Raw genomic sequence first — 21337 nt, forward strand, 5'->3', positions numbered from 1 at the left:
ACATATACACCATGGAATACTATGCAGCCATAAAAAAGGATGAGTTTGCGTCCTTTGTAGGGATATGGATGCAGCTGGAAACCATCATTCTTAGCAAACTATCACAAGAAGAGAAAACCAAACACCGCATGTTCTCACTCATAGGTGGGAACTGAACAATGAGATCACTTGGACTCGGGAAGGGGAACATCACACACCGGGGCCTATCATGGGGAGGGGGGAGGGGGGAGGGATTGCATTGGGAGTTATACCTGATATAAATGATGAATTGATGGGTGCTGACGAGTTAATGGGTGCAGCACACCAACATGGCACAAGTATACATATGTAACAAACCTGCACGTTATGCACATGTACCCTAGAACTTAAAGTATAAAAAAAAAAAAAAAAAACAAACAAACGCTGTCTCTCTCTATACATCCTGTTGGTACTGTTTGTCTCTTTTCCCTTCTCCACTCCCTCTGTCTTTTTTTTCCCCTTCCCTTCACTCATTCTAACCTCAGTGATTTGAAGCCCCATGAAGACACGGAATCTGTGGCATCTGTCTCTGCTTCCCAAGTACCTAGCTCACAATGTGGCAGATAGAAGGCATTCATTCCATATTTTTGAATAAATGGAGGAATGGATCATGTTTCCTTTTTTTTTTTGAGGCAGAGTCTCACTCTGTCAGTCAGGCTGGAGCATGATCTCAGCTCACTGCAACCTCCACCCGCTCCGGTTTCAAGCACTTCTCCCATCTCAGTCTCCTGAGTATCTGGGATTACAGGCATGCACCACCATGCCTGGCTAATTTTTGTATTTTCAGTAGAGACGGGGATTCCCCATATTGGTCAGGCTGGTCTCAAACTCCTGACCTCAAGTGATCCACCGGCCTCAGCCTCTTGAAGTGCTGGGATTACAGGTGTGAGCCACATCCAGCCCTGGATTGTGTTTCTGATGTGCCTCACCAAGTTGCTTTCTCATGCCCCAAGAGGTATATGCCATCCCACTCATAGTGTCCAGCTTAGATGATCACATCAAACATTTTGGGCAATAAGCTAATAGATAAATGTTATACTGTTTTATTTTAATATATTTTTGATTATGAGGAGGCTGCTCATTTTCTCATGTTTGTTTATTTTCATGAATTGAGACTCTATACTTTTTAAAGTTCTTTACCAGAGTCTTGGAGATTTTCTTCATATTTTGTGTGGACTGTTAAAATTATTTTTATGTAATGTTTGATTCTGAAGTGTTTATATAAAAACGATAATAAAACATTCTCTGCTGTATTTGCTGCAAATACTTTTTTTCACATGGTTGCTTATCTCCATTTTGGTACCTTTTAAAAATAACAATTCTTCACATAATAAAGGTATATTTATATGTATAATTCAATGTGGTATATGCATGATTCTCTAAAGATGCAGATAATAATATTCATAGATTAGGCTTTTATTATATTTTGAAAGCAGTGCATTCAAATGGGAAGGTTTAATTAGAATCCAAATATCTGCCCTCGATGATCCATTTGGTATGCAATAGCCAGAAGGAGTCTCTTAAAAAGTAAGGTCATGTTGTTCCTTGGTTCAAAACTCTGCAGTGCTCTCCCATCTCGTGCAGAGTAAAATCCAAGGTGTTCCTTCGACACAGAACCTCCATTATCTTGCCTCTGACCACGTCTGCCTCTTCTCCTACTCCTCTCTCTCTTCCTCCCTCAGCTCTAGCCAGACACCCTCCTGGCTCTCCCTGAAACCCAGCAAAGATGCTCCCATCGTGGACCTTTACATGACTGTTCCTTCTATGTGCACTCTGCTTTCGCTAGACCTCCTCTCCTCCCAAGTATCATCAGAGTGGGCTTCCCTAGGCCACCTAAAATAACTCACCAACTCCCACCCTACACTGTCTAGCATGTGTAACAACCTGACTTTCTTTGTTTTCTTCATTGCTGTTTTCCCAATACTCAGCTAGTTAAATACATGAATGACTAAATTCAAGGATGCATCTGATAACCTCTGAGGTGACAACTATATAAAATGCATTTGGTATTTCTTGTATTGTAAAAAGAAATCCTTTTTTCTTACATATTAAAAACACTCCTAACATTAGTGTTGGTTTTTTTGTTTGTTTGTTTTGTTTTTTGGCACCTTCTGTGTTCTACAGTTCACTAGAGTTTTGTGGAGCTTGGGAAATGCTCTTCTGGAAGACAGAATAAAGGCAAGGTGACTGCCTTTCTGTCTCTTGTCATTATTCAGCATACCTCAGCTTTTCAAACAATTACAAAAGGTGGTAGACAAAAAGAATATCATCATTTACCTACATCTGTGTTTGAGAATAGCATTCAGAAGAGATGGTTTTAATAACAGAAAAGTTACATCATAAGGAGCTTGGATTAAAAACAAGAATATAAATTGAAAGAGAATTGGGAATCTGAAAATAAGGAAAATATTTAATAACATTAGTGACCCAGGAGGAATATAATGCTATAATGCTTATGAAATGATAAAAAGGTAATAAGGGCCCCAAAAATCAAAGCAGTTCTATAGGTATGAAATTTATGAAAATAAAAAACAGCATGACTTCTCAAATGCAAATGATACAGCTGGAGGAAAATTATCAGAGAGATATAGTTTGTTATCAGTGAAATCAGAAATGCAAAAACACTGAAAAGCGGCCAGTATAGTGGAAAAGGAATTAGTAGGTAAAGGTTTTTTGAAAACCTTACTCATATGCTGATGGAAAGACTGGAGGCCTCCTAAAGATTGAGCAGCATGGGAGCGTTACCTGCTGAAACAGGGACAATAAAATTACTGGACTTAATAATCAGTACCAAATAAAAAATCGGTAGCTTAGTGTCCCAAGAGCCAAGGGAGTGATTCTGCCACCTCCCCCATGTCTTACTTCAAAAATAGCATTTTTCTGTGCTGCTCACTCATTGACTTTCAAAACTGTTATTTGTAAAATATTTTTATTTTATTTTATTTTATTGAGACAGGGTCTGGCTCTGTCACCCAGGCTGGAGTGCAGTGGCACAGTCTGGGCTCACTGCAACCTCCGCCTCCCAGGCTCAAGCAATCCTAACCACCTCAGCCTTCCAAGTAGCTGGGACTATAGGCACACGTCACTATGCCCAACTAATTTTTGTATTTTTTTTGGTACAGACAGGGTTTTGTCATGTTGCCCAGGCTGGTCTCAACCTCCTGAGCTCAAGTGATCTGCTTGCCCTGGCCTCCCCAAATGCTGGGAGTACAGGCATGAACCATTGCACCTGGCCTGTAAAAGGTTTTTAAACGTTGTTTGTAATGTCATTATCAAAAACTTCAGCAAATATATTTATTCATGATGTTGCAATAGATGTTATAAATAACTAGATATTGTCCTTCAAATGCAAATTCTTACATATTTACCCACAAGAATAATCAGAGATATAAAACAACAATATAGTGTATTGTGTATACACACAAAATGAGTCCCAAGCATTATTTATAATCTGTTCTTACAAAAAATTCATTTTAAAAAGCTTTTGGGCATGTTCTGCCTAAGGATCATGAAATATAAAACAGGGAGAGGAAATGATTTTTGCATATAATCAGTGTTTTAGATCAGGAAAAGAACAACTTAAGAGCAACTTCACAAAAGATAGAATAGCTCTTTTTAGCAGTGTATTAGCTAGAAAATAGGTTTGAATAGGAAGAGAAGAAAAGGAAAGCTTTTCGTATTTTCTTTAAATCTTAGAAACAAAAGATTTCCAGTTAGCCTGTGATCTTCTATCCTAGAAAGAATGAAGTTAGCAAAAATATGTTTAAGGTGGATGAGAGAGGAGTGCTGAAAGGGATTAATATATTCCCTAGTTGAGTAGTGCTAAGGAGGGAGATAATAGCTTACTAATATTCTTAGTAGATACATTGTTTTAAAAGGACAAATTAGCATGGTAGATGGCAATGAAATATGAAAAGGTAAGATAGTAGCAGTAATGAATACAAGGAAAAAGAAAAATTGAGCTGAATGTTAGACAAAGCTTATGAAATAATTCTTGGTCAAAGTAATAGATACAAAGTAGGAAATGAAATGTTTATAAAAGACTCTGTACTGGTCAGAGTTTCATGAAAGGGCACAGAATCCACTATGGCTAGTTTTAAGCAGAGGGGATTTTATTTTTATTTTTATTTTTTGAGACAAGGTCTCACTCTGTCACCCAGGCTGGAGTATAGTGGTTTTATCTTGGCTGACTGCAACCTCCACCTCCCAGGCTCAGGCAATCCTTCTGCCTTATCCTCCGAGTAACTGGGATTACAGGCACATGCCACCATGCCTGGCTAATTTTTGTATTTTTTTTTTGTCGAGATGGGGTTTCACTATTGTTGCCCAGCTGGTCTCGAACTCCCGGGCTCAAGTGATCTGCCTGCCTAGGCCTCCCAAAGTGCTGGGATTACACGCTTGAGCCACCATGACTGTTAGCAGAGGATATTAAAAAAAAAAAAGTATAAAACATTTTTCAGAGCCTTCTTGGAAGACTTGACCAAGAAGGCTACTGTCTCTTCCAAGATGAGGAAGCAGCACATTCAGGAGAGAGCCAAGAAGGTGAGCTGCTTTGGATGAACCACACACTTCCATAATGGTAGCAGACAGTAGGACCATGGAAGGCACAGAAAAGCAACTTCCATCTTTCTTCCATGCTTTAAGCCGAGGTGAGCGCACCAAAGAGCTAGAACCTAAGTCACACCCAGATCCCTAGCTTAAGGAGTTCTAGAAATGCAGCTTTTATTTATTTTAATTTTAATTTTAATTTTTTTTTTTTTTTTTTTGAGATGGAGTCTTGCTCTGCTGCCCAGGCTTGAGTGCAGTGGTGCGATCTTGGCTTACTACAACCTCCACCTCCCGGGTTCAAGCGATTCTCCTGCCTCAGCCTCCTGAGTAGTTGGGACTACAGGTGTGGGCCACCACGCCCGGCTAATTTTTTGTATTTTTAGTAGAGATGGGGTTTCACCATATTGGCCAGGCTGGTCTCAAATTCCTGACCTCGTGATCTGCCCACCTCGGCCTCCCAAAGTGCTGGGATTACAGACGTGAGCCACCACGTCTGGCTGCAGCTTTTATCTTTTTGGCCTCAGCAGTACAGGAAGGCACTTAGAAAGAGTTTGGAATGGATGGAGAGTGCCCATACCCATAATGCACACTACTGACTTCATTCTTAGAGAAACTGTAAGGAAAACACCTAAAATAACAAAATCAGAAAGATCATTAAGAATCAGTTCTTCTGGTTGGACATGGTGGCTCATGTCAGTAATTCTAGCACTTTGGGAGGCTGAGTTGGAAAGATTGTTTAAGCACAGGAACTTGAGACCAGCTTGGGCAATATAGTGAGAGATTTTTCTCTATGAAAAATAAAAAGTAAATTAGCCAGGTGTGGTGGCTCACACTGGTAATCCCAGCTACTCTCAGAAGGCTGAGGCAGAAGGATTGATTGAACCCAAGATGTTGAGGCTTTTAGTAGAGGTTGCAGTGAGCCAGGATTACACTACTGCACTCCTATCTCAAAAGAAAAACAAAGCTAGATCCTATCTCAAAAAGAAAAACAAAAAATCCCAAAAAACCAGTTCTTCCTAAGTTTCAGCATTCATTGTTAGCTCTCCTTAAGTATCAAAAGGACTGTTATACAGGATTTGAAAGACAACATTTAAAATAAGAAATACCTTCAAGCTACACACTTTCATTTGGAAACTGTGATACTACTGTGACACTGTTACTTGTAGGAGGTGGCAAAGAAGAAAGTAAGTTGTCTGGCATTGGTAAGTTCTGGAGAACCAAGTGCAGATAAGATTGTTTTAGATATACTATGATGAGGATAAAAGGCCCTAAAACCATCATCAAGAAGTCAGGCCAGCACTAATTCTAATTGTGTTAATGTCTAAAATGATAACTGGGTTTTCCAGCAATATGATGGAATTGTGGCAGATACTGTGATAAAAGCTCCTGCTACAAACACATCTAAATGATCAATAAAACAATGTAAATACATGGCAAAGTTCTCAAAAATGTTCCTGAGGGTACAAGTGTGAAGAGGGAGCTGGAATAATGGCTGAAGCTGAAGCAAAAGCTGCAGGCATGCTTGGGGTGTTTGCTGGTCTCTGACCTGGAGACTTGTTTCAGTGGCCACAAGTGGTGGAGGCAGGGGATCAACATTTGGGTTCTCAGTATGCAGGAAAAGGGAGCAAGACCCAGACATACACTTGGGAGTCTCAGAGTAGGACACTTTCTTTCTTTCTTCTTCTTCTTCTTCTTCTTCTTTTTTTTTAAATACAGAGTCTTGCTCTGTTGCCCAGGTTGGAGTGCAGTGGTGTGATCTTGGCTCACTGCAACTGTTCAAGCCATTCCTGTGCCTCAGCCTCCCAAGTAGCTGGGATTATAGACATGTGCCACCACACCTGGCTAATATTCATATATTTAGTAGATATGGGGTTTCACCATGTTGGCCAGGCTGGTCTCGAACTCCTGGCCTCAAGTGATCTGCCCAACTCAGCCTCCCAAAGTGCTGGGATTACAGGTGTGAGCCACCGTGCCTGCCCCAAAGTAGGACACTTTCCATGAAAATGTGGGCTACAAAAAATCGGCCTTCATGGGAAGATGCCAAACTCTGGCTGGGAAAGAAAAAAGTCTTCCTGGAGAATTCATAACCATATGCCTGACATCTCATGGGTTTGCAAATTCAAACTATTTGCATGGTGTGTGGTGGTCCAAGATCAGAAATAGTTCCTGGGGGATCTTCCTCTACTTCCCTCTTACCATACATTCCCAATCTCTCATTTTTTTTTTTTTAATCTATTTCATTTTGGATAAAACAGTTCCATTCATATTGTTATTCTGATACCTAAACTACTCCTCTGCAGTTACACATTGTTTAACTCTTTAACCAAATGAGTAACAGGAATCATTCATGGCAACTTGATCCCTAAGGAGTCAGACTATGGTTAGAAACAGACACTAAAATCAGTCAGATTTGACTTTTCATTTGAGCTCAATTCATAATCTTGAGCAAGTTCCGTAACTTCTCTCTTCGTTTCATCAGCCAAATAGGGATAATAATAGCATCTACCAGTGAGAAGTTCATGTTGAGCATTTAGCACTTACTTGGCACATAATGAGTCCTTAAGAAATGCCAGCCATGTATCAACAATGCTGTGCAAATCCTTATGACCTAAATTTCTAAATATCCAGGATTGTAGGTCCTTAACTTCCCTTATAAAAAGCATAACTAAGCATTACGGTTTAGCTCATTGATCTTCTAGTTTTAAAATTTTCTACCAACTTTGATAGATATTAGATGATTTATATCTTTTCATATTAAATTGGTTGTTAAGCAAAGAATACGATAAGCCAACAGATCTTTTCACTTTGTATTTCTCCAGGATCCCAAATAATTTCTTAGGAGTAGGATGTGAACTCATTAAATCTTTTGAGACTTTCTTATATAATTTCTAGCACTTTGCAATATAGAAGGGGCTCAATACATTTGTTTGGATACAAAAGTGGATTAATATATGTTAGAGTCATCACTAACAGTGGTGGCAGAAATCTTAAGGGCCTAGTCTGACCAGTTAGTTGATGTTTAATCCCCATCAACATGTCATTCTCAGCCAGAAGTTATCTGGATCAGAGCTTGTCTATTAATCTCCAGTGACAGAAATTAACTCTTCTAAGGCAGTGCATTCTTGCTGTTCCATGCCTCTGAAATTTGATGTGGATTAGTTCTCTCCCTCAGCTTACCTTGAAGCCAGACTCAGCACTTCATCACATCCCCAGGGTGATATTGTGAAATATATATTTGGTCTTCATCCTGTTTCCTGGAATATATACAGCTCCTAAAATCTTTAGACTCTCTGGAGTGATGAGTATCTTTGTATGCTAATAGGATGACTGGAGGCTGGGAGTCCCTAGGCAGCTTCAGAATGGGGACAGGTCACTGAAAGACCAAGGCATGAGAGGGTTGGGACTTTCAGTGCCACCTCCCCAACCTCTTGGGAAGGCTTAAGGTTGAGCCGATCACTAATGGCCGGTGATTTAATCAAGCATGTCCACATGATCAAGCCTCTGTAAAAAACCAAAAGAATTGGATTCAGAGAGCTCTGGATAGCTGGACACATGGAGGTTCACGGAGGGTGGTGCCTATGGAAAGGGCATGGAGCTTTCATGCCCTTCCCACGTACCTTGCTCTATGCATCTCTTTCATCTGGCTGTTTGTCTGTATCCTTTATAATAAACTGATAAACATATATAAAGTGTTTCTGTGAATCATTGTAGCAGATCGAACTGAAAGAGGGGGTCTTGGGAACCCTGATTTATAACCAGTCAATCAGAAGTACAGTTCGCAAGCTGACATTTGTGACTGGTATTTGAGGTGGGGGGCAATCTTGTGGGACTGAGCCTTTAACCTGAGGAATCAGACACTCCCTTTAAGTGGACAGTGTCAGAATTGAATTGAATAATAAGACACCCAGCTGGTGTCCACTGCAGAGCTGCTTGGGGTTTAGCAAGAAAACCTCAAACATCTGGTGTCAGGAGTGTTGTACTAAGAAAAGTAAAAACAATTTGGGTTTTTCTGATCATTCCTTACCCAGAGGACAGATCCAATTCCACAAATCCTTATGTTGGGGCTTAGAAATTGACACCTCTGCCTGGGTGTGGTGGCTTACACTTGCAATCCCAGCACTTTGGGAGGCTGAGGCAGGTGGATCACTTGAGGTCAGGAGTTTGAGACCAGCCTGGCCAACGTGGTGAAACCACATCTCTACTAAAAATACAAAAATTAGCCAGGTGTGGTGGCGGGTGCCTGTAATCCCAGTTTAGGAGGCTGAGTCAGGACAATCGCTTGAACCCGGAAGGCGGAGGCTGCAGTAAACTGAGATCACGTCACTGCACTCCAGCCTGGGCGACAGAGTAAGACTCTGTCTAAAAGAAAAGAAAAGAAAGAAAGAAATTGACATCCCCAATATAGCACCCTGGCATGCTAATTATTTTCGATTAATGGCCCTTGAAGAACAGCAGATCCTGGAAGAAGCTTTATGCTGATATTTCCTTATCTAGCTCAAGTCCAGACCTGCCAAAGAAGAAAACAGTTATCTGTAGTCCTTTCTCTGAGTTTTCATTAATTTAACTCATATTGCAGGAAGAGACTGAGGTTTGTCAACACACCTGGACAAACATTTGTCATCAACTATTATCTACTGCATGTTCTACAAGCCCATTGAATTCCCTTAAAAATATTTCACCATGCCTCAAATTGCCACATTTCTCCCTACCCCTATAAAGAAGGGTTTATAAACATCTGTACCCCATTGGATTATTGGGTAATCATCCTTCTGTGATTCCCTCATGCTATGCATGTTAAAATAAAATTTGTATGCCTTTCATCCTATGAATCTGCCTTTTGTCAGCTGATTTTCAGCAAACCTTCAGAGGGCGAAGGGAGAGTTGTCGCTTGACTCTACACTTAGTGAAGTAGATTGTACTGAATATTACCTGTGGTGGTGGTTGTGAAATGCTGGAGAATTTGCATACTTCATGGCAAAATTTAATTGCAATCCTCTATAGGCATTTTTGAGTACTAAAGTCTCTTTCCATACAGTCTAGCAACATTACCTCTTTTTATTGCTCTCCTTGCCCCAAATTTAGGCTCTGAAATTCTCTATATTTTCAGAATAATTCAGTTTAGGCCCTTAGCTAATATAGCTCTCTCCAAACAAAAGCCACTCAGCCGGAGGAACTCATCGTTGTAGAAAGCAGGCCAGTGGCCATCTATTGTTTATTTCATAGGGATTGGCTGAAAACCACCAATTTGTAATGGTTTCTCTCTTCACCCCAGATGATCTACCCAAATGATTGCCCAAGCAGAACAGCCCCCTGCTCCACCTTTTTTTTCTGGATAGAGTGGGAGGGTGGTGGTCAGAGAAGGGCATAGATAGAGAGGGGCACATGTGGTTCGGCTGCTAAAAAAATCATATAGTTTTCTCCATATTACATCTAATTTATAATATTAGGTAACTGAGTGTTCTAAAAGAGTTATTATATTTCAATAAGTGCCTAACTTGCTCCTAAATAGAAACAAAAACATTTTTATAATAGCTTTGTTTTATAATCAGCTATAATTCACATATTATGAAATCTACCCTTTTAAAATGTATAATTCAATGACTTTCAGGATATTCACAATTGTCACATCTCATTCTAGAATATTTTCATCACCTCCAAAAGAAACCCCTTGCCCCTTAGCAGTCACTCCCTAATTTTCCCCTCTCCTCAGCCAGTGGCAACCACTAATCTACGCTCTATATAGATTTGCCCGTTCTGGACATTTCATTTGCTCTGTTGTGACTTCTTTCACTTAGCATAATATTTTTAAGTATCATCTATGTTGCAGAATGTATCAATACTTCATTCTTTTTATGCCCAAATAATATTCAATTCTATAAATATACCACATTTTATCTGTTCATCAGTTGATGGACATTTGGGTTGTTTCCACTTTTTGGCTATTAGGAATAATGCTGCTATGAACATTCATGTACAAGTCATTATGTGGGCAAATGTTTTCATTTCTCTTGGGTATATATATCTAAGAGTGGAGTTGCTGGGTCATACGTTTAACTTTTTAGGGAAATGCCAAACTGTTTTCCAAAGTGGCTGTACCATTTTACATTCTCACCAGCAAGTATGAATGTCCCAGTTTTTTTACACCCTCACAAACACATTAGTGTCTTTTTATTACAGCCATCTTAGTGGGTGTGAAGTGGCACCTATTCCTATTGTGGTTTTGATGTACATTTCTCTGTTGGCTAATGATGCTGAGCATATTTTCATGTGCTTATTCCCTTTTATATGTCTTCTTTGGAGAGTATCTGTTCAAATCATTTGTGCACTTTTAAATTGGGTTACTTGTGTTTTTATTGTGAGTTGAGAGAATTCTTTCTATGTTTTGAATACAAGTCTCTTAGTAGATATATGATTTGCGAAACTGTCTTATGTTCCATAGGCTTTTCTAAATAGTAATTTGTATTTAGGCAACACTTGAATTATTCAGAAGTTAAAGATTAAGTATGGACATTATCCAAACCCTTTACCTTTCTCCTGGATTTGTTCCAATTTGGAAAATCAGTGCTTCCAGCATATTTTAAAAACAGTGCAACAGAGGAAAGAAAAAAGCACAGCGCTTCACAGAGAGAATGTGCTTGATTAACTTTGGCAAATGAATGAATGAAATTTATGCATTTATTCCTGGTTCCTACCACTACTCTGACTTGTCGAGTCCCTCAGGGGGACTTTCAGAAGAGTGATATTCATCTTATGGGTGAAACACCCTCAGGAGAGCTTTGAAGTATTCAAAAAGTATGCCTGTCTCTACGTGCATGCTGGACTATTCCACATGCACACACTAAAGCATAACCACTATCGCATGGGGATCCACAGATTCTTCACGGTAAAAAGCAGTTTCATGTTCTGCTCTTTAATTTCAAGAATCACTGACTTAAGAGAAAGAAACAGCTGTTTTTGTCACTTCCATGCTGACCCTACAGTATTTTCAATGGTCTGGGTATTTCTATGTCATTTATGCTAGGGATGTTTATTTGGAGGTTCACTTTAGGGAATTTCATACTTACCTCAATATCCCTGACCTCAGAGTGATTCCTACATTGTAGTTCCCTGTCCTCTTCATGTAGCCCATAGCTGTGGGGGGATGGACCTGACCCTGGGAGGGAGGCAGGTCACACTTGGCTGCCTGCCTATCGGATCAGCTGAATCCACTCTGGAGACCCTGCAGCTGACACAGTACCAGCCAGGCTGCCTGCACTTCCCCATCACTCCCAACAGTCTATCAAGATCATTTTGCAACTGCATTTGACATAATCCCTTGTATATCTTGAGTGTTGGCTCACAGCAAAAATCAGAATGATTCAGCATTCTCACACACCTCTTTCTTTTCTAATTTCTTAATATGTCCTTTAATAGTAACACCCATTGCCTTCTATTATTTTTGTTATGTTTTACCTGGACTTTGTTTCTCTATTTGATTCTAATCTCATTGTGAAGACCTCATCGCCTTGTCAGCAAGACCCATGTTCTCTTTGTTCTGCCTCTCTGTGTATGCCATACATGTATCTGCCCATGTATATGTATACACAGACATATGCAAAAAGATCACAAGAAGATGAGTCTCTAAATACTTCCTAGGTTTTCTTATATAGTAACTGGGAAGAATCAAAGGAATTCTAGCTGGGGCTGCAGCTGAAACTGAAAAACCAAAGAAGGCATGTGTATGAAGGAAGCAAGCTGGGTAAAGGAAGAACAACAAAGGGAAGCAAGACCTTACTTGCAACCCGATATAAACAGGAGTCTAAGTTTACACAGGCAGAACCGACTGCTGCTAGAGTTACTCAGCTCAATTACCCATCCAGAGCACTCATGTAGATGCCTGTAGGCGTGCACACGACACATATGTGGATGCGAGTCTCCGCTAACAAGGGAAACATCCCTGTGGTTATGAGTATGGAAAATGGCCCCATCAGAGAGAAGGGAAAGTGAAAAGTTTTCTTTAAATTAGTGGATTTCAGTAGTTAACATACTTGTTGTCTTAGTATAGGTTGGAGAAAACAGTTTCTAAATAGAAATAGCCATCTATAACACCACATCACAGTATTTATACAATGCTTTTTTTTCCCTTCATAAATGCAAGTGCTTTTAAGTATACATTATTGCTCATCATCACAACATTCCCATGAAGATAAGAGGTTGTTTCACCAATTGATGTGAGGCTTAGAGGAGAACTGACTCTGTTTTGGAGGTCAGGGAACGAGGAATGGGTTACTGATACTTAGATTCCAGTTTGGAGCTAGGAACTACATTAGACATTTCACATATATAAATTTCTTTAGTCCCTATAAGAACCCCACGAGGTGATTGGCATTATAATTTCATAGATTAAATAAAATTGCTCAGATCACTGAGCTAATAATGGTAGAATCAGACTACATTTGTCTTATTTTAGAGCCATATTCTGTTAGCTATGTCATGTTCTTATTTGCCAATTCTAATCGACTGAAGCCTCTTGCTTGGAGGGATGTGTGGAAGGAATCAAAGCCCACGCCCAGTTATTCTAGCTGATGCTAGTGGGATGGGAGGATTGGCATCTCACATAGAACCTAACCCTCATTGTAGAATGAGTGAATGTGGAATAGGCCTCATTTCTAAGGGACTAAAGGAAGGATTTCCATTAAACAAGGGTCTATATTTTGAGGGACCTACAGAAAGTCTCAATAAAAAAGCAGCTCCTAACAACTGCATTTTGATAATAGTTTTCCATCCTCTCCTTTTTTTGCTGCAACTAAACTAGCCATGACTAATTTTCTCATTTCTCCCTGATACTTGCCTGCTCCTTTCTTCAGTAAAAGGATTTCCTTCCTTAAAATGACATCTTCCTTTTATTTTAAAGGTGATTATTAATGAAACATGGAATGCAGCAGAAACACATTCCCGACATGTGTGGTCAATCCATGTATGACCGGCAGAGTGGTAGGGTATAGACAAGGTTGTGACAGCTTTGACCACAACAGACAGACGAAGGGAGGATCGGTGGTGCTTGTACGAAAAGGATAAAAAGATTTAACCAGAATTATACTACACCACGGTTCATGTTTTAATTTGGGGAATGACAAATATTCCTCAGTTTTCTGCTTTTACATATGTATTTAAATTTTCAGTTTTCAGGACTGAGTTGACAGATTTAAAATCCTTGATTTTTATATATTAAAAAAGAATTCTTTCATTTTCTTTTGCCAATTATAGCTATCAAGTATGTGTCTGTACCTTTCTCTACCAGGTTTTTACATAGAGAAAAACATCAGTCTCCCATGAGCATCCTCTGGGCTCATATTTTGCAGAGTAAAACCTGCAGAAAACTTTGGATCGGGATCCCAGTTGGTCCCAAACTTACCACACCACTTCACTTTCCAGTTCCGATTGGCATCCACTCCACGGCAGCGAAACCTTGAGTTCCTTGACCTTGTTTTTCTCCAAAATCGATCCTAGACATAATTAAGAAAACAGGTGTAGAGAAAAATACTTAAAAGGTTATTCGCATGCATTTTAATAGCTCAATCAATGAACAAGTCATACCACTGAGGAGAGAGTTCTCCTGTGAATAGACAAGCCAGGGGAGTGAAAAAGAAGACTGGATTAGTAGTGGAGACCCAGGTTCATGCTCCAGTTTCTGCTACAAACTTTCTGTATTTTGCCTTCTCTTGGCCCCATTTCTTTATAGGCAAAATTGAATAGGCTGGACTAGACCAGTGATTTTTCACTATTTATTTGGAAGAAGAAATCTTTATTTATGTGAAATCTCTACAAAATCTAGATGTGAAAATGAAATCAAATTGTTGGTGCTCTGATTGGGGAAAGAGTGAAGGTCTCTTTTGCGTCTCGAGAATCACTCAGCTGACTGTCTGTCCAGCTTCCTTCCTGTCCTGGAAGTTTGTGACTCTGTTTTCTAAGATTTATTTAGTCATCTTTTCAACTGGATAGGCAAAGTGACTTACATTGGTCCAACTAAAATGGTATCCATCGACGTTAAACACAGGCATGATATAGAAATATAGATGATTCAACATTTTTCTCATGGTTGGGTCACTCTTATATGTTAGAAGAGCCTAAAAGACAAAGGTGAGATTTTTCTTTTAAATTGGTTCCCAAAAAAGGAGGAAAAAAGAGTGTGAGATATCCTTTGTACCCATGAGAAATACCAAATACTGTGGTTTAAAAAGTAATAAACTAACATGAACTTTACTCTTCGACATCATAAATTCTCTGTTAAGACTTCTGTCTGAATTAAACTCTTTATTACCAATAATCTTTTAGCAGAGCTGTTAAAAAAGATCAATTGGGTAGCCTCTTAATTGTATTTAAGATCTGGTTAAAGTTTTAGGCTGATTAAGAAAGCAACAACATAGATAGGCTTTTGTATAACCATCTGTTTTTAGATTCCATTCAATTGTGGACTAAATCATTACCTAAATCTATTTGATAGGTTTACCCGATAGATCATAACACAGACCAGCTGCATGTCATTTAATTGTCTAATTGGTAGCAGCCTCAAACCTTGGAACTTACTGCATTGAGACTCTATTCTTTTCTTCTTACTTTTCTATAAAGAATTTAATGAACAATACAACATCTTTGCCATCTTTATTGTGGCTCCTTTGAAGTCTTGCTCTTGTGATTGGGTTTTACTTATATGGTGCCTGGCCCCAAGTCTGAAGAAGCTGCTCTACAGATTGGCCTCAAATAGAAAAATATTATATGTGCTTTCAAGAAGATAGACATTTTGAAATACCATTCTTATGGAATGAACCTTTTAAAAAGTTCTTTATGATGCATGTTTGTCTATGTATAGAATATCTTGGAGGAGCACACAGGCCATTTATAACAGTGGTTGTCTTTGTGGAGGGTGACTGGGGGACAATGTGTGGGAAGGAGAATTATTTTTCTTTCTCTCTCTATTTTTTTTTTTTTTTGAGATGGAGTCTTGCAGCGTTGCCTGGGCTGGAGTACAATGGCGCAATCTTGACTCACTGCAACCTCTGCCTCCCAGGTTCACACAATTCTCCTGCCTCAGCCTCCAGAGAAGCTGGGATTACAAGCACGCACACCACCACACTGGGCTAATTTTTTGTATTTTTAGTAGAGACAGGGTTTCACTATGTTGGCCAGACTGGTCCCAAACTTCTGACCTCGTGATCCATCCGCCCCAGCCTCCCAAAGTGCTGGGATTACAGGCATGAGACACCACGCCCGGCCTATCTTTCATTTTACACTTATTTGGATTGTTTGCATTTTTACCATATTAAAAACACAATTCAGATAAATGAATTTGTTTAAAAAAACCCCACGTGGCTGGGCGCAGTGGCTCACGCCTGTAATCCCAATACTTGGGAAGGCCGATGTGGGTGGATCACGAGGTTAGGAGATCGAGACCATCCTGGCTAACAAGGTGAAACCCTGTCTCTACTAGAAATACAAAAAACTAGCCGGGCGAGGTGGCGGGCGCCTGTAGTCCCAGCTACTCGGGAGGCTGAGGCAGGAGAATGGCGTAAACCCAGGAGACGGGGCTTGCAGTGAGCTGAGATCCGGCCACTGCACTCCAGCCTGGGCGGCAGAGCGAGACTCTGTCTCAAAACAACAACAACAACAACAACAACAACAACAACAACTCCCACTTTATTGGGGTATTGCTGACATACAAAGACTCGTACATAGGTAATTAATGTATACAACTTGATGCATCTTGAGATAAGTATATACCCATAAACCATCACCATAATTTATGCCATAAACATATCCGTCACTTTAATAGTTTCCTCCTGCTCTCCTGCTCTCTTTATAGATTATCATTATTTTTTTTTGTGATAAGAACACTTAACATAAGCTCTACCCTCTTAGGAAGTTTTTAAGTATATAATACAGTATTTTTAACTATAGGCACTATGCTGTACAGTCGATCTCCAGGACTTATTCAACTCATATAACAAAAACCCTGTTTCCCCCTCCCCAAATAAAAGAATTCTAAAATTATGTATAAACTGCCTTGCAAAATTAAATCTTTGAAATTTCAATCTTCTTTAACATCTAGTTAAGTAGGATTTCTCAACCCACATAAGCAGCATTCTGTATTTACATAAGAATTCTATTCATCGAGAGGAAATCTAATGATACAAGTTGTTAGAAACTATCACTATATTAGAAATAATACTGAAAATATAGGGATACACTCAAGAACATGAGTTAAATATAATCTTATATATAATCTAAATATCTATGAAGGTAACACAAGTTTATAAACATTAATACCCTTTCTCTCTTGTCCTTTTGTTTGAGACTCAATAATAATTTGTTGGGCAACTAACTTCAATGGGACTTTCCTATGTGCTTGAATTTCTATTATCTGAAGCCTCGAACTAGGGAGAAATCCCTAGTATGCAATCAGCTGTAAAATGGTAGATTTTTTCCCCCCAGATAAATAGAGATTCCTCAATGCTTGGATGAAGTCTCCTGCTGGGATGGCAGGGACAGAGCTATGTGATTGGCTATATTCTTCCTTAGCTATGACTTTCCATGTCACTCTAGAGAGGAAGAGAAAAAGAGATGGCAGAAGAAAGGAGCTGGGGCAACAAGGCAGGAAAAAAGGGGTAGAAAAAAGCTATGGTAACTTCTCTCCCTCCTCTTCTACCATTGGGGACCACAGCTCTTTTGTCTCAGTCCAAACTGAGGAAGTCTCATCTTTCCCAAGCATGGATGTTAGTACTTACATGGGTAACTGGTCTAGAGAACTGCATGGCAATGCTTGCATCTTATTCTGTCCTCTCCAGTGCAGGTGACCTCCATGACTTTATATTTAAAACAAACTGCTAACTTCCCTTTGAAAAACTATGACATATTTTAAGCAAATAGAAAAAATAAAGAGACGTCTATTGCACCTATGAGCCCACCAATACATCTTGCCATATTTATGAAAGCTTTTAAAAAATGGAGGTATTATAAACAAAAACTCCCTTTTTATTGCTTCCTGATTCCATTTTCTTTCCCTCCACCAAGGTAATTCCTATCCTAAGTTTGACATTATCCTTTCCATGCATGATTGTATGTATTGCTACATATATATGTAGCATGAGAACAATGTATGATATTGTGTGTATGCCTTAACATTATATGTGAGATATGTTAATCTGTGATCTGCTTTCCTCCCAATATAATGTTGACGTTTACTAAGTTGAGGACTTCTTCATTTTAACTGTTAAATGGTATTCCATTATAGGTAAATACACAACTTATTTTGTGGATGGACAGTTAGATTGAGTTTGGTATTTCACGGTTATAATATTGCAATAAATATTCTTGATTATTTCTCCTAGACATGTGAGAGTTTGTTTATAACATATAGCCAGGAATGGATTTGTTGGGTCATGAATTTACATGTTTTCAATTTTACTAAATGTTGCCATATTTTATTAAATCAGTAAACACTCCTATCTGCAGTGAGTGCACAGGCTACCTGTGCCAGGGAACAAGTTTCCATTTGTAGATGGAATTGCATTAATGCACTCTGGTCTATATCAGTTCACCAACCCCACACCATGGATTATATAGAATCTGATGAGTCTGGGAGGATGTGTCTCCTCACGTTTTTTGAGTTTAAAATTATCTTGGCTATTTTTGACTCTTCTCTGTTCACATTAATTTTGAAATCAAGGTTGAACACATTAAGGAGGTTCTGTTTTGTACTCAAGTTGTTTTTGTCACTAATGTTTGTTGAATTTTAGCAAATGATTTTTCTTCCTGTATTGTCATAATCATTTGGTTGTTATGATATGTCAAGAATTAATTTTCTGTTAAACCATCCTTGTATTCCTGGGATAAGCCCATTTGGTTATGATGTGTATTTTTAATATGTTGGCTGGATTCAGGTTGCTAATGCAATCATACACTATATAACGATGTTTTGGTCAACAATGGATTGCATATGCCACTGTGGATCCACAAGATTGCAATGGAACATGTAGAGAAATCTGCTATGTGACACTTGATATTTGCACTGCAGATCAATAGGGAAAATGGCTGAAATTCACTAGTGATGCTGGGGCATTTGGTTTTCCACATGAAAAAATACACATAAATAAAATACCATCTAGGTTTGCCTAAGTACACTCTATGATGTTCACACAATGATGAAATTGCCTAATGACACATTTCTCAGAATGTATCCTCGTTGTCAAGCAATGCATGACTGTATTAACATCCGCATTTCTACATGAGCTAAGTGTATGATTTTCTTTCGTATTTTGTCCTTGTCTGGTTTTGCTACAAGCGTTATATCACCCTATTGTGATTTGGGGGTATCTAAAAATTATATTTGTAGAATATTTTTTAATATATTTGAATTATTAGTTCCCTGAATGGTAGAACTCAGTTCTAAGATCATTTAGGTCTAGAGCAGAAGTTAATGAAATATAAAATGAAGATACACTAAGAAAGATATATCCTTGTTTTCTGTTTTATTGACTTCTGCTCTTTATCATTTTGTTGTTGACTTAACAATTTTTTTTTTTTTTTAAGAGATGTCTTGCTCTGTCACCCAGGCTGGAGTTCAGTGGTACAATCATAGTTCCCTGCACTCTCAAACTCCTGGGCTCAAGTGATCCTCCTGCCACAGCCTCTCAAGTAGCTGGGACTACAGGCAGGAGGCACTCAGCTAAATATTTAATTTTTTTTTCTGAATCTTTTTTTTAAAAATTATACTTGTTCTAGGGTACATGTACACAAAGTGCAGGTTTGTTACATAGGTATACGTGTGCCATGTTGGTTTGCTGTACCCATTAACTCATCATTTACATTAGGTATTTCTCCTAATGCTATCCCTCCCCTTGACCCTCACCTCAAGACAGGCTCTGGTGTGTGATATTCCCCACCCTGTGTCCAACTGATCTCATTGTTCAATTCCCACCTATGAGTGAGAACATGCAGTGTTTGGTTTTCTGTCCTTGTGATAGTTTGCTCAGAATGACGGTTTCCAGCTTCATCCAAGTCCCTGCAAAGGACATGAACTCATACTTTTTTTTATGGCTGCATAGTATTCCATGGGGCATATGTGCCACATTTTCTTAATCCAGTCTATCATTGATGGACATTTGGGTTGGTTCCAAGTCTTTGCTATTGTGAATGGTGCCACAATAAACATACGTGTGCTTGTGTCTTCATAGTAGCATGATTTATAATGCTTTGGGTACATACCCAGTAATGGGATCGCTGGGGTCAAATGGTGTTTCTAATTCTAGATCCTTGAGGAATCACCACACTGTCTTCCACAATGGTTGAACTAGTTTACACTCCCACCAACAGCGTAAAAGTGTTCCTATTTCTCCCCATCCTCTCCAGCATCTACTGTTTCCTGACTGTAATGATAGCCATTCTAACTCGCATGAGATGGTATCTCACTGTGGTTTTGATTTGCATTTCTCTGATGACTAGTGATGATGACTATTTTTTCATATGTCTGTTGGCTGCATAAATGTCTTCTTTTGAGAAATGTCTGTTCATATCCACTTTTTGATGGGGTTTGTTTTTTTCTTGTAAATTTGTTTGAGTTCTTTGTAGATTCTGGATATTAGCCCTTTGCCAGATGGGTAGATTGCAAAACGTTTCTCCCATTCTGTAGGTTGCCTGTTCACTCTGATGGTAGTTTCTTTTGCTGTGCAGAAGCTCTTTAGTTTAATTAGATCCCATTTGTCAATTTTAGCTTTTGTTGCCATTGCTTTTGGTGTTATAGTCATGAAGTCCTTGCCCATGCCTATGTCCTGAATGGTATTGCCTAGGTTTTCTCCTAGGGTTTTTATGGTTTTAGGTTTAACATTTAAGTCTTTAATCCATCTTGAATTAATTTTTGTATAAGGTGTAAGGAAGGGATCCAGTTTCAGCTTTCTACATATGGCTAGCCGTTTTCCCAGCACCATTTATTAAATAGGGAATCTTTTCCCCATTTCTTGTTTCTGTCAGGTTTGTCAAAGATCAGATGGTTATAGATGTGTGGTGTTATTTCTGACGCCTCTAGTTCTGTTCCTTTGGTGTATATATCTGTTTTGGTACCAGTACTATGCTGTTTTGATTACTGCAGCCTTGTAATATAGTTTGAAGTCAGGTAGCGTGATGTCTCCAGCTTTGTTGTTTTTGTTTAGTATTGTCTTGGCAATGTGGGCTCTTTTTGGTTCCATATGAACTTTAAAGACGTTTTTCCAATTCTGGGAAGAAAGTCACTGGTAGCTTGATGGGGATGGCATTAAATCTATAAATTACATTGGGCAGTATGGCCATTTTCATGATATTGATTATTCCTATCCATGAGCATGGAATGTTCTTCCATCTGTTTGTGTCCTCTTTTATTTTGTTGAGCAGCGGTTTGCAGTTCTCCTTGAAGAGGTCCTTCACATCCCTTATAAGTTGTATTCCTAGGTATTTTATTCTCTCTGTAGTAATTGTGAAAGGGAGTTCATTCACGATTTGGCTCTCTGTCTGTTAATGGTGTATAGGAATCCTTGTGATTTTGCGCATTGGTTTTGTATCCTGAGACACTGTAGAAGTTGCTTAGGAGATTTTGGGCTGAGACGATGGGGTTTTCTAAATATACAATCATGTCATCTGCAAACAGGGACAATTTGACTTCCTCTTTTCCTAATTGAATACCCTTTATTTCTTTCTCCTGCCTGATTGCCCTGGGCAAAACTTCCAACACTATGTTGAATAGGAGTGGTTTTTTATTTTTATTTTT

At 39.0% G+C, this 21337-nt stretch overlaps 1 protein-coding gene across 1 annotated transcript in view; it reads right to left on the reverse strand.

The window, feature by feature from the left end:
• The window catches only part of CPA6 (carboxypeptidase A6), a 329319-nt gene that overhangs the window by 53970 nt on the left and 254012 nt on the right, over positions 1–21337 (reverse strand). The window contains exons 7-8 of the mRNA XM_033202682.1: positions 14562–14672; positions 13961–14051 (exon numbers count right to left, since the gene is read on the reverse strand). Coding sequence (XP_033058573.1) covers positions 13961–14051; positions 14562–14672 — 202 coding nt within the window. The remainder of the gene's footprint in view (positions 1–13960; positions 14052–14561; positions 14673–21337) is intronic.

The sequence above is a fragment of the Trachypithecus francoisi genome, unplaced genomic scaffold (assembly GCF_009764315.1).
Source record: "Trachypithecus francoisi isolate TF-2019V2 unplaced genomic scaffold, Tfra_2.0 Lachesis_group7, whole genome shotgun sequence".
In the NCBI taxonomy this organism is placed as follows: domain Eukaryota; kingdom Metazoa; phylum Chordata; class Mammalia; order Primates; family Cercopithecidae; genus Trachypithecus; species Trachypithecus francoisi.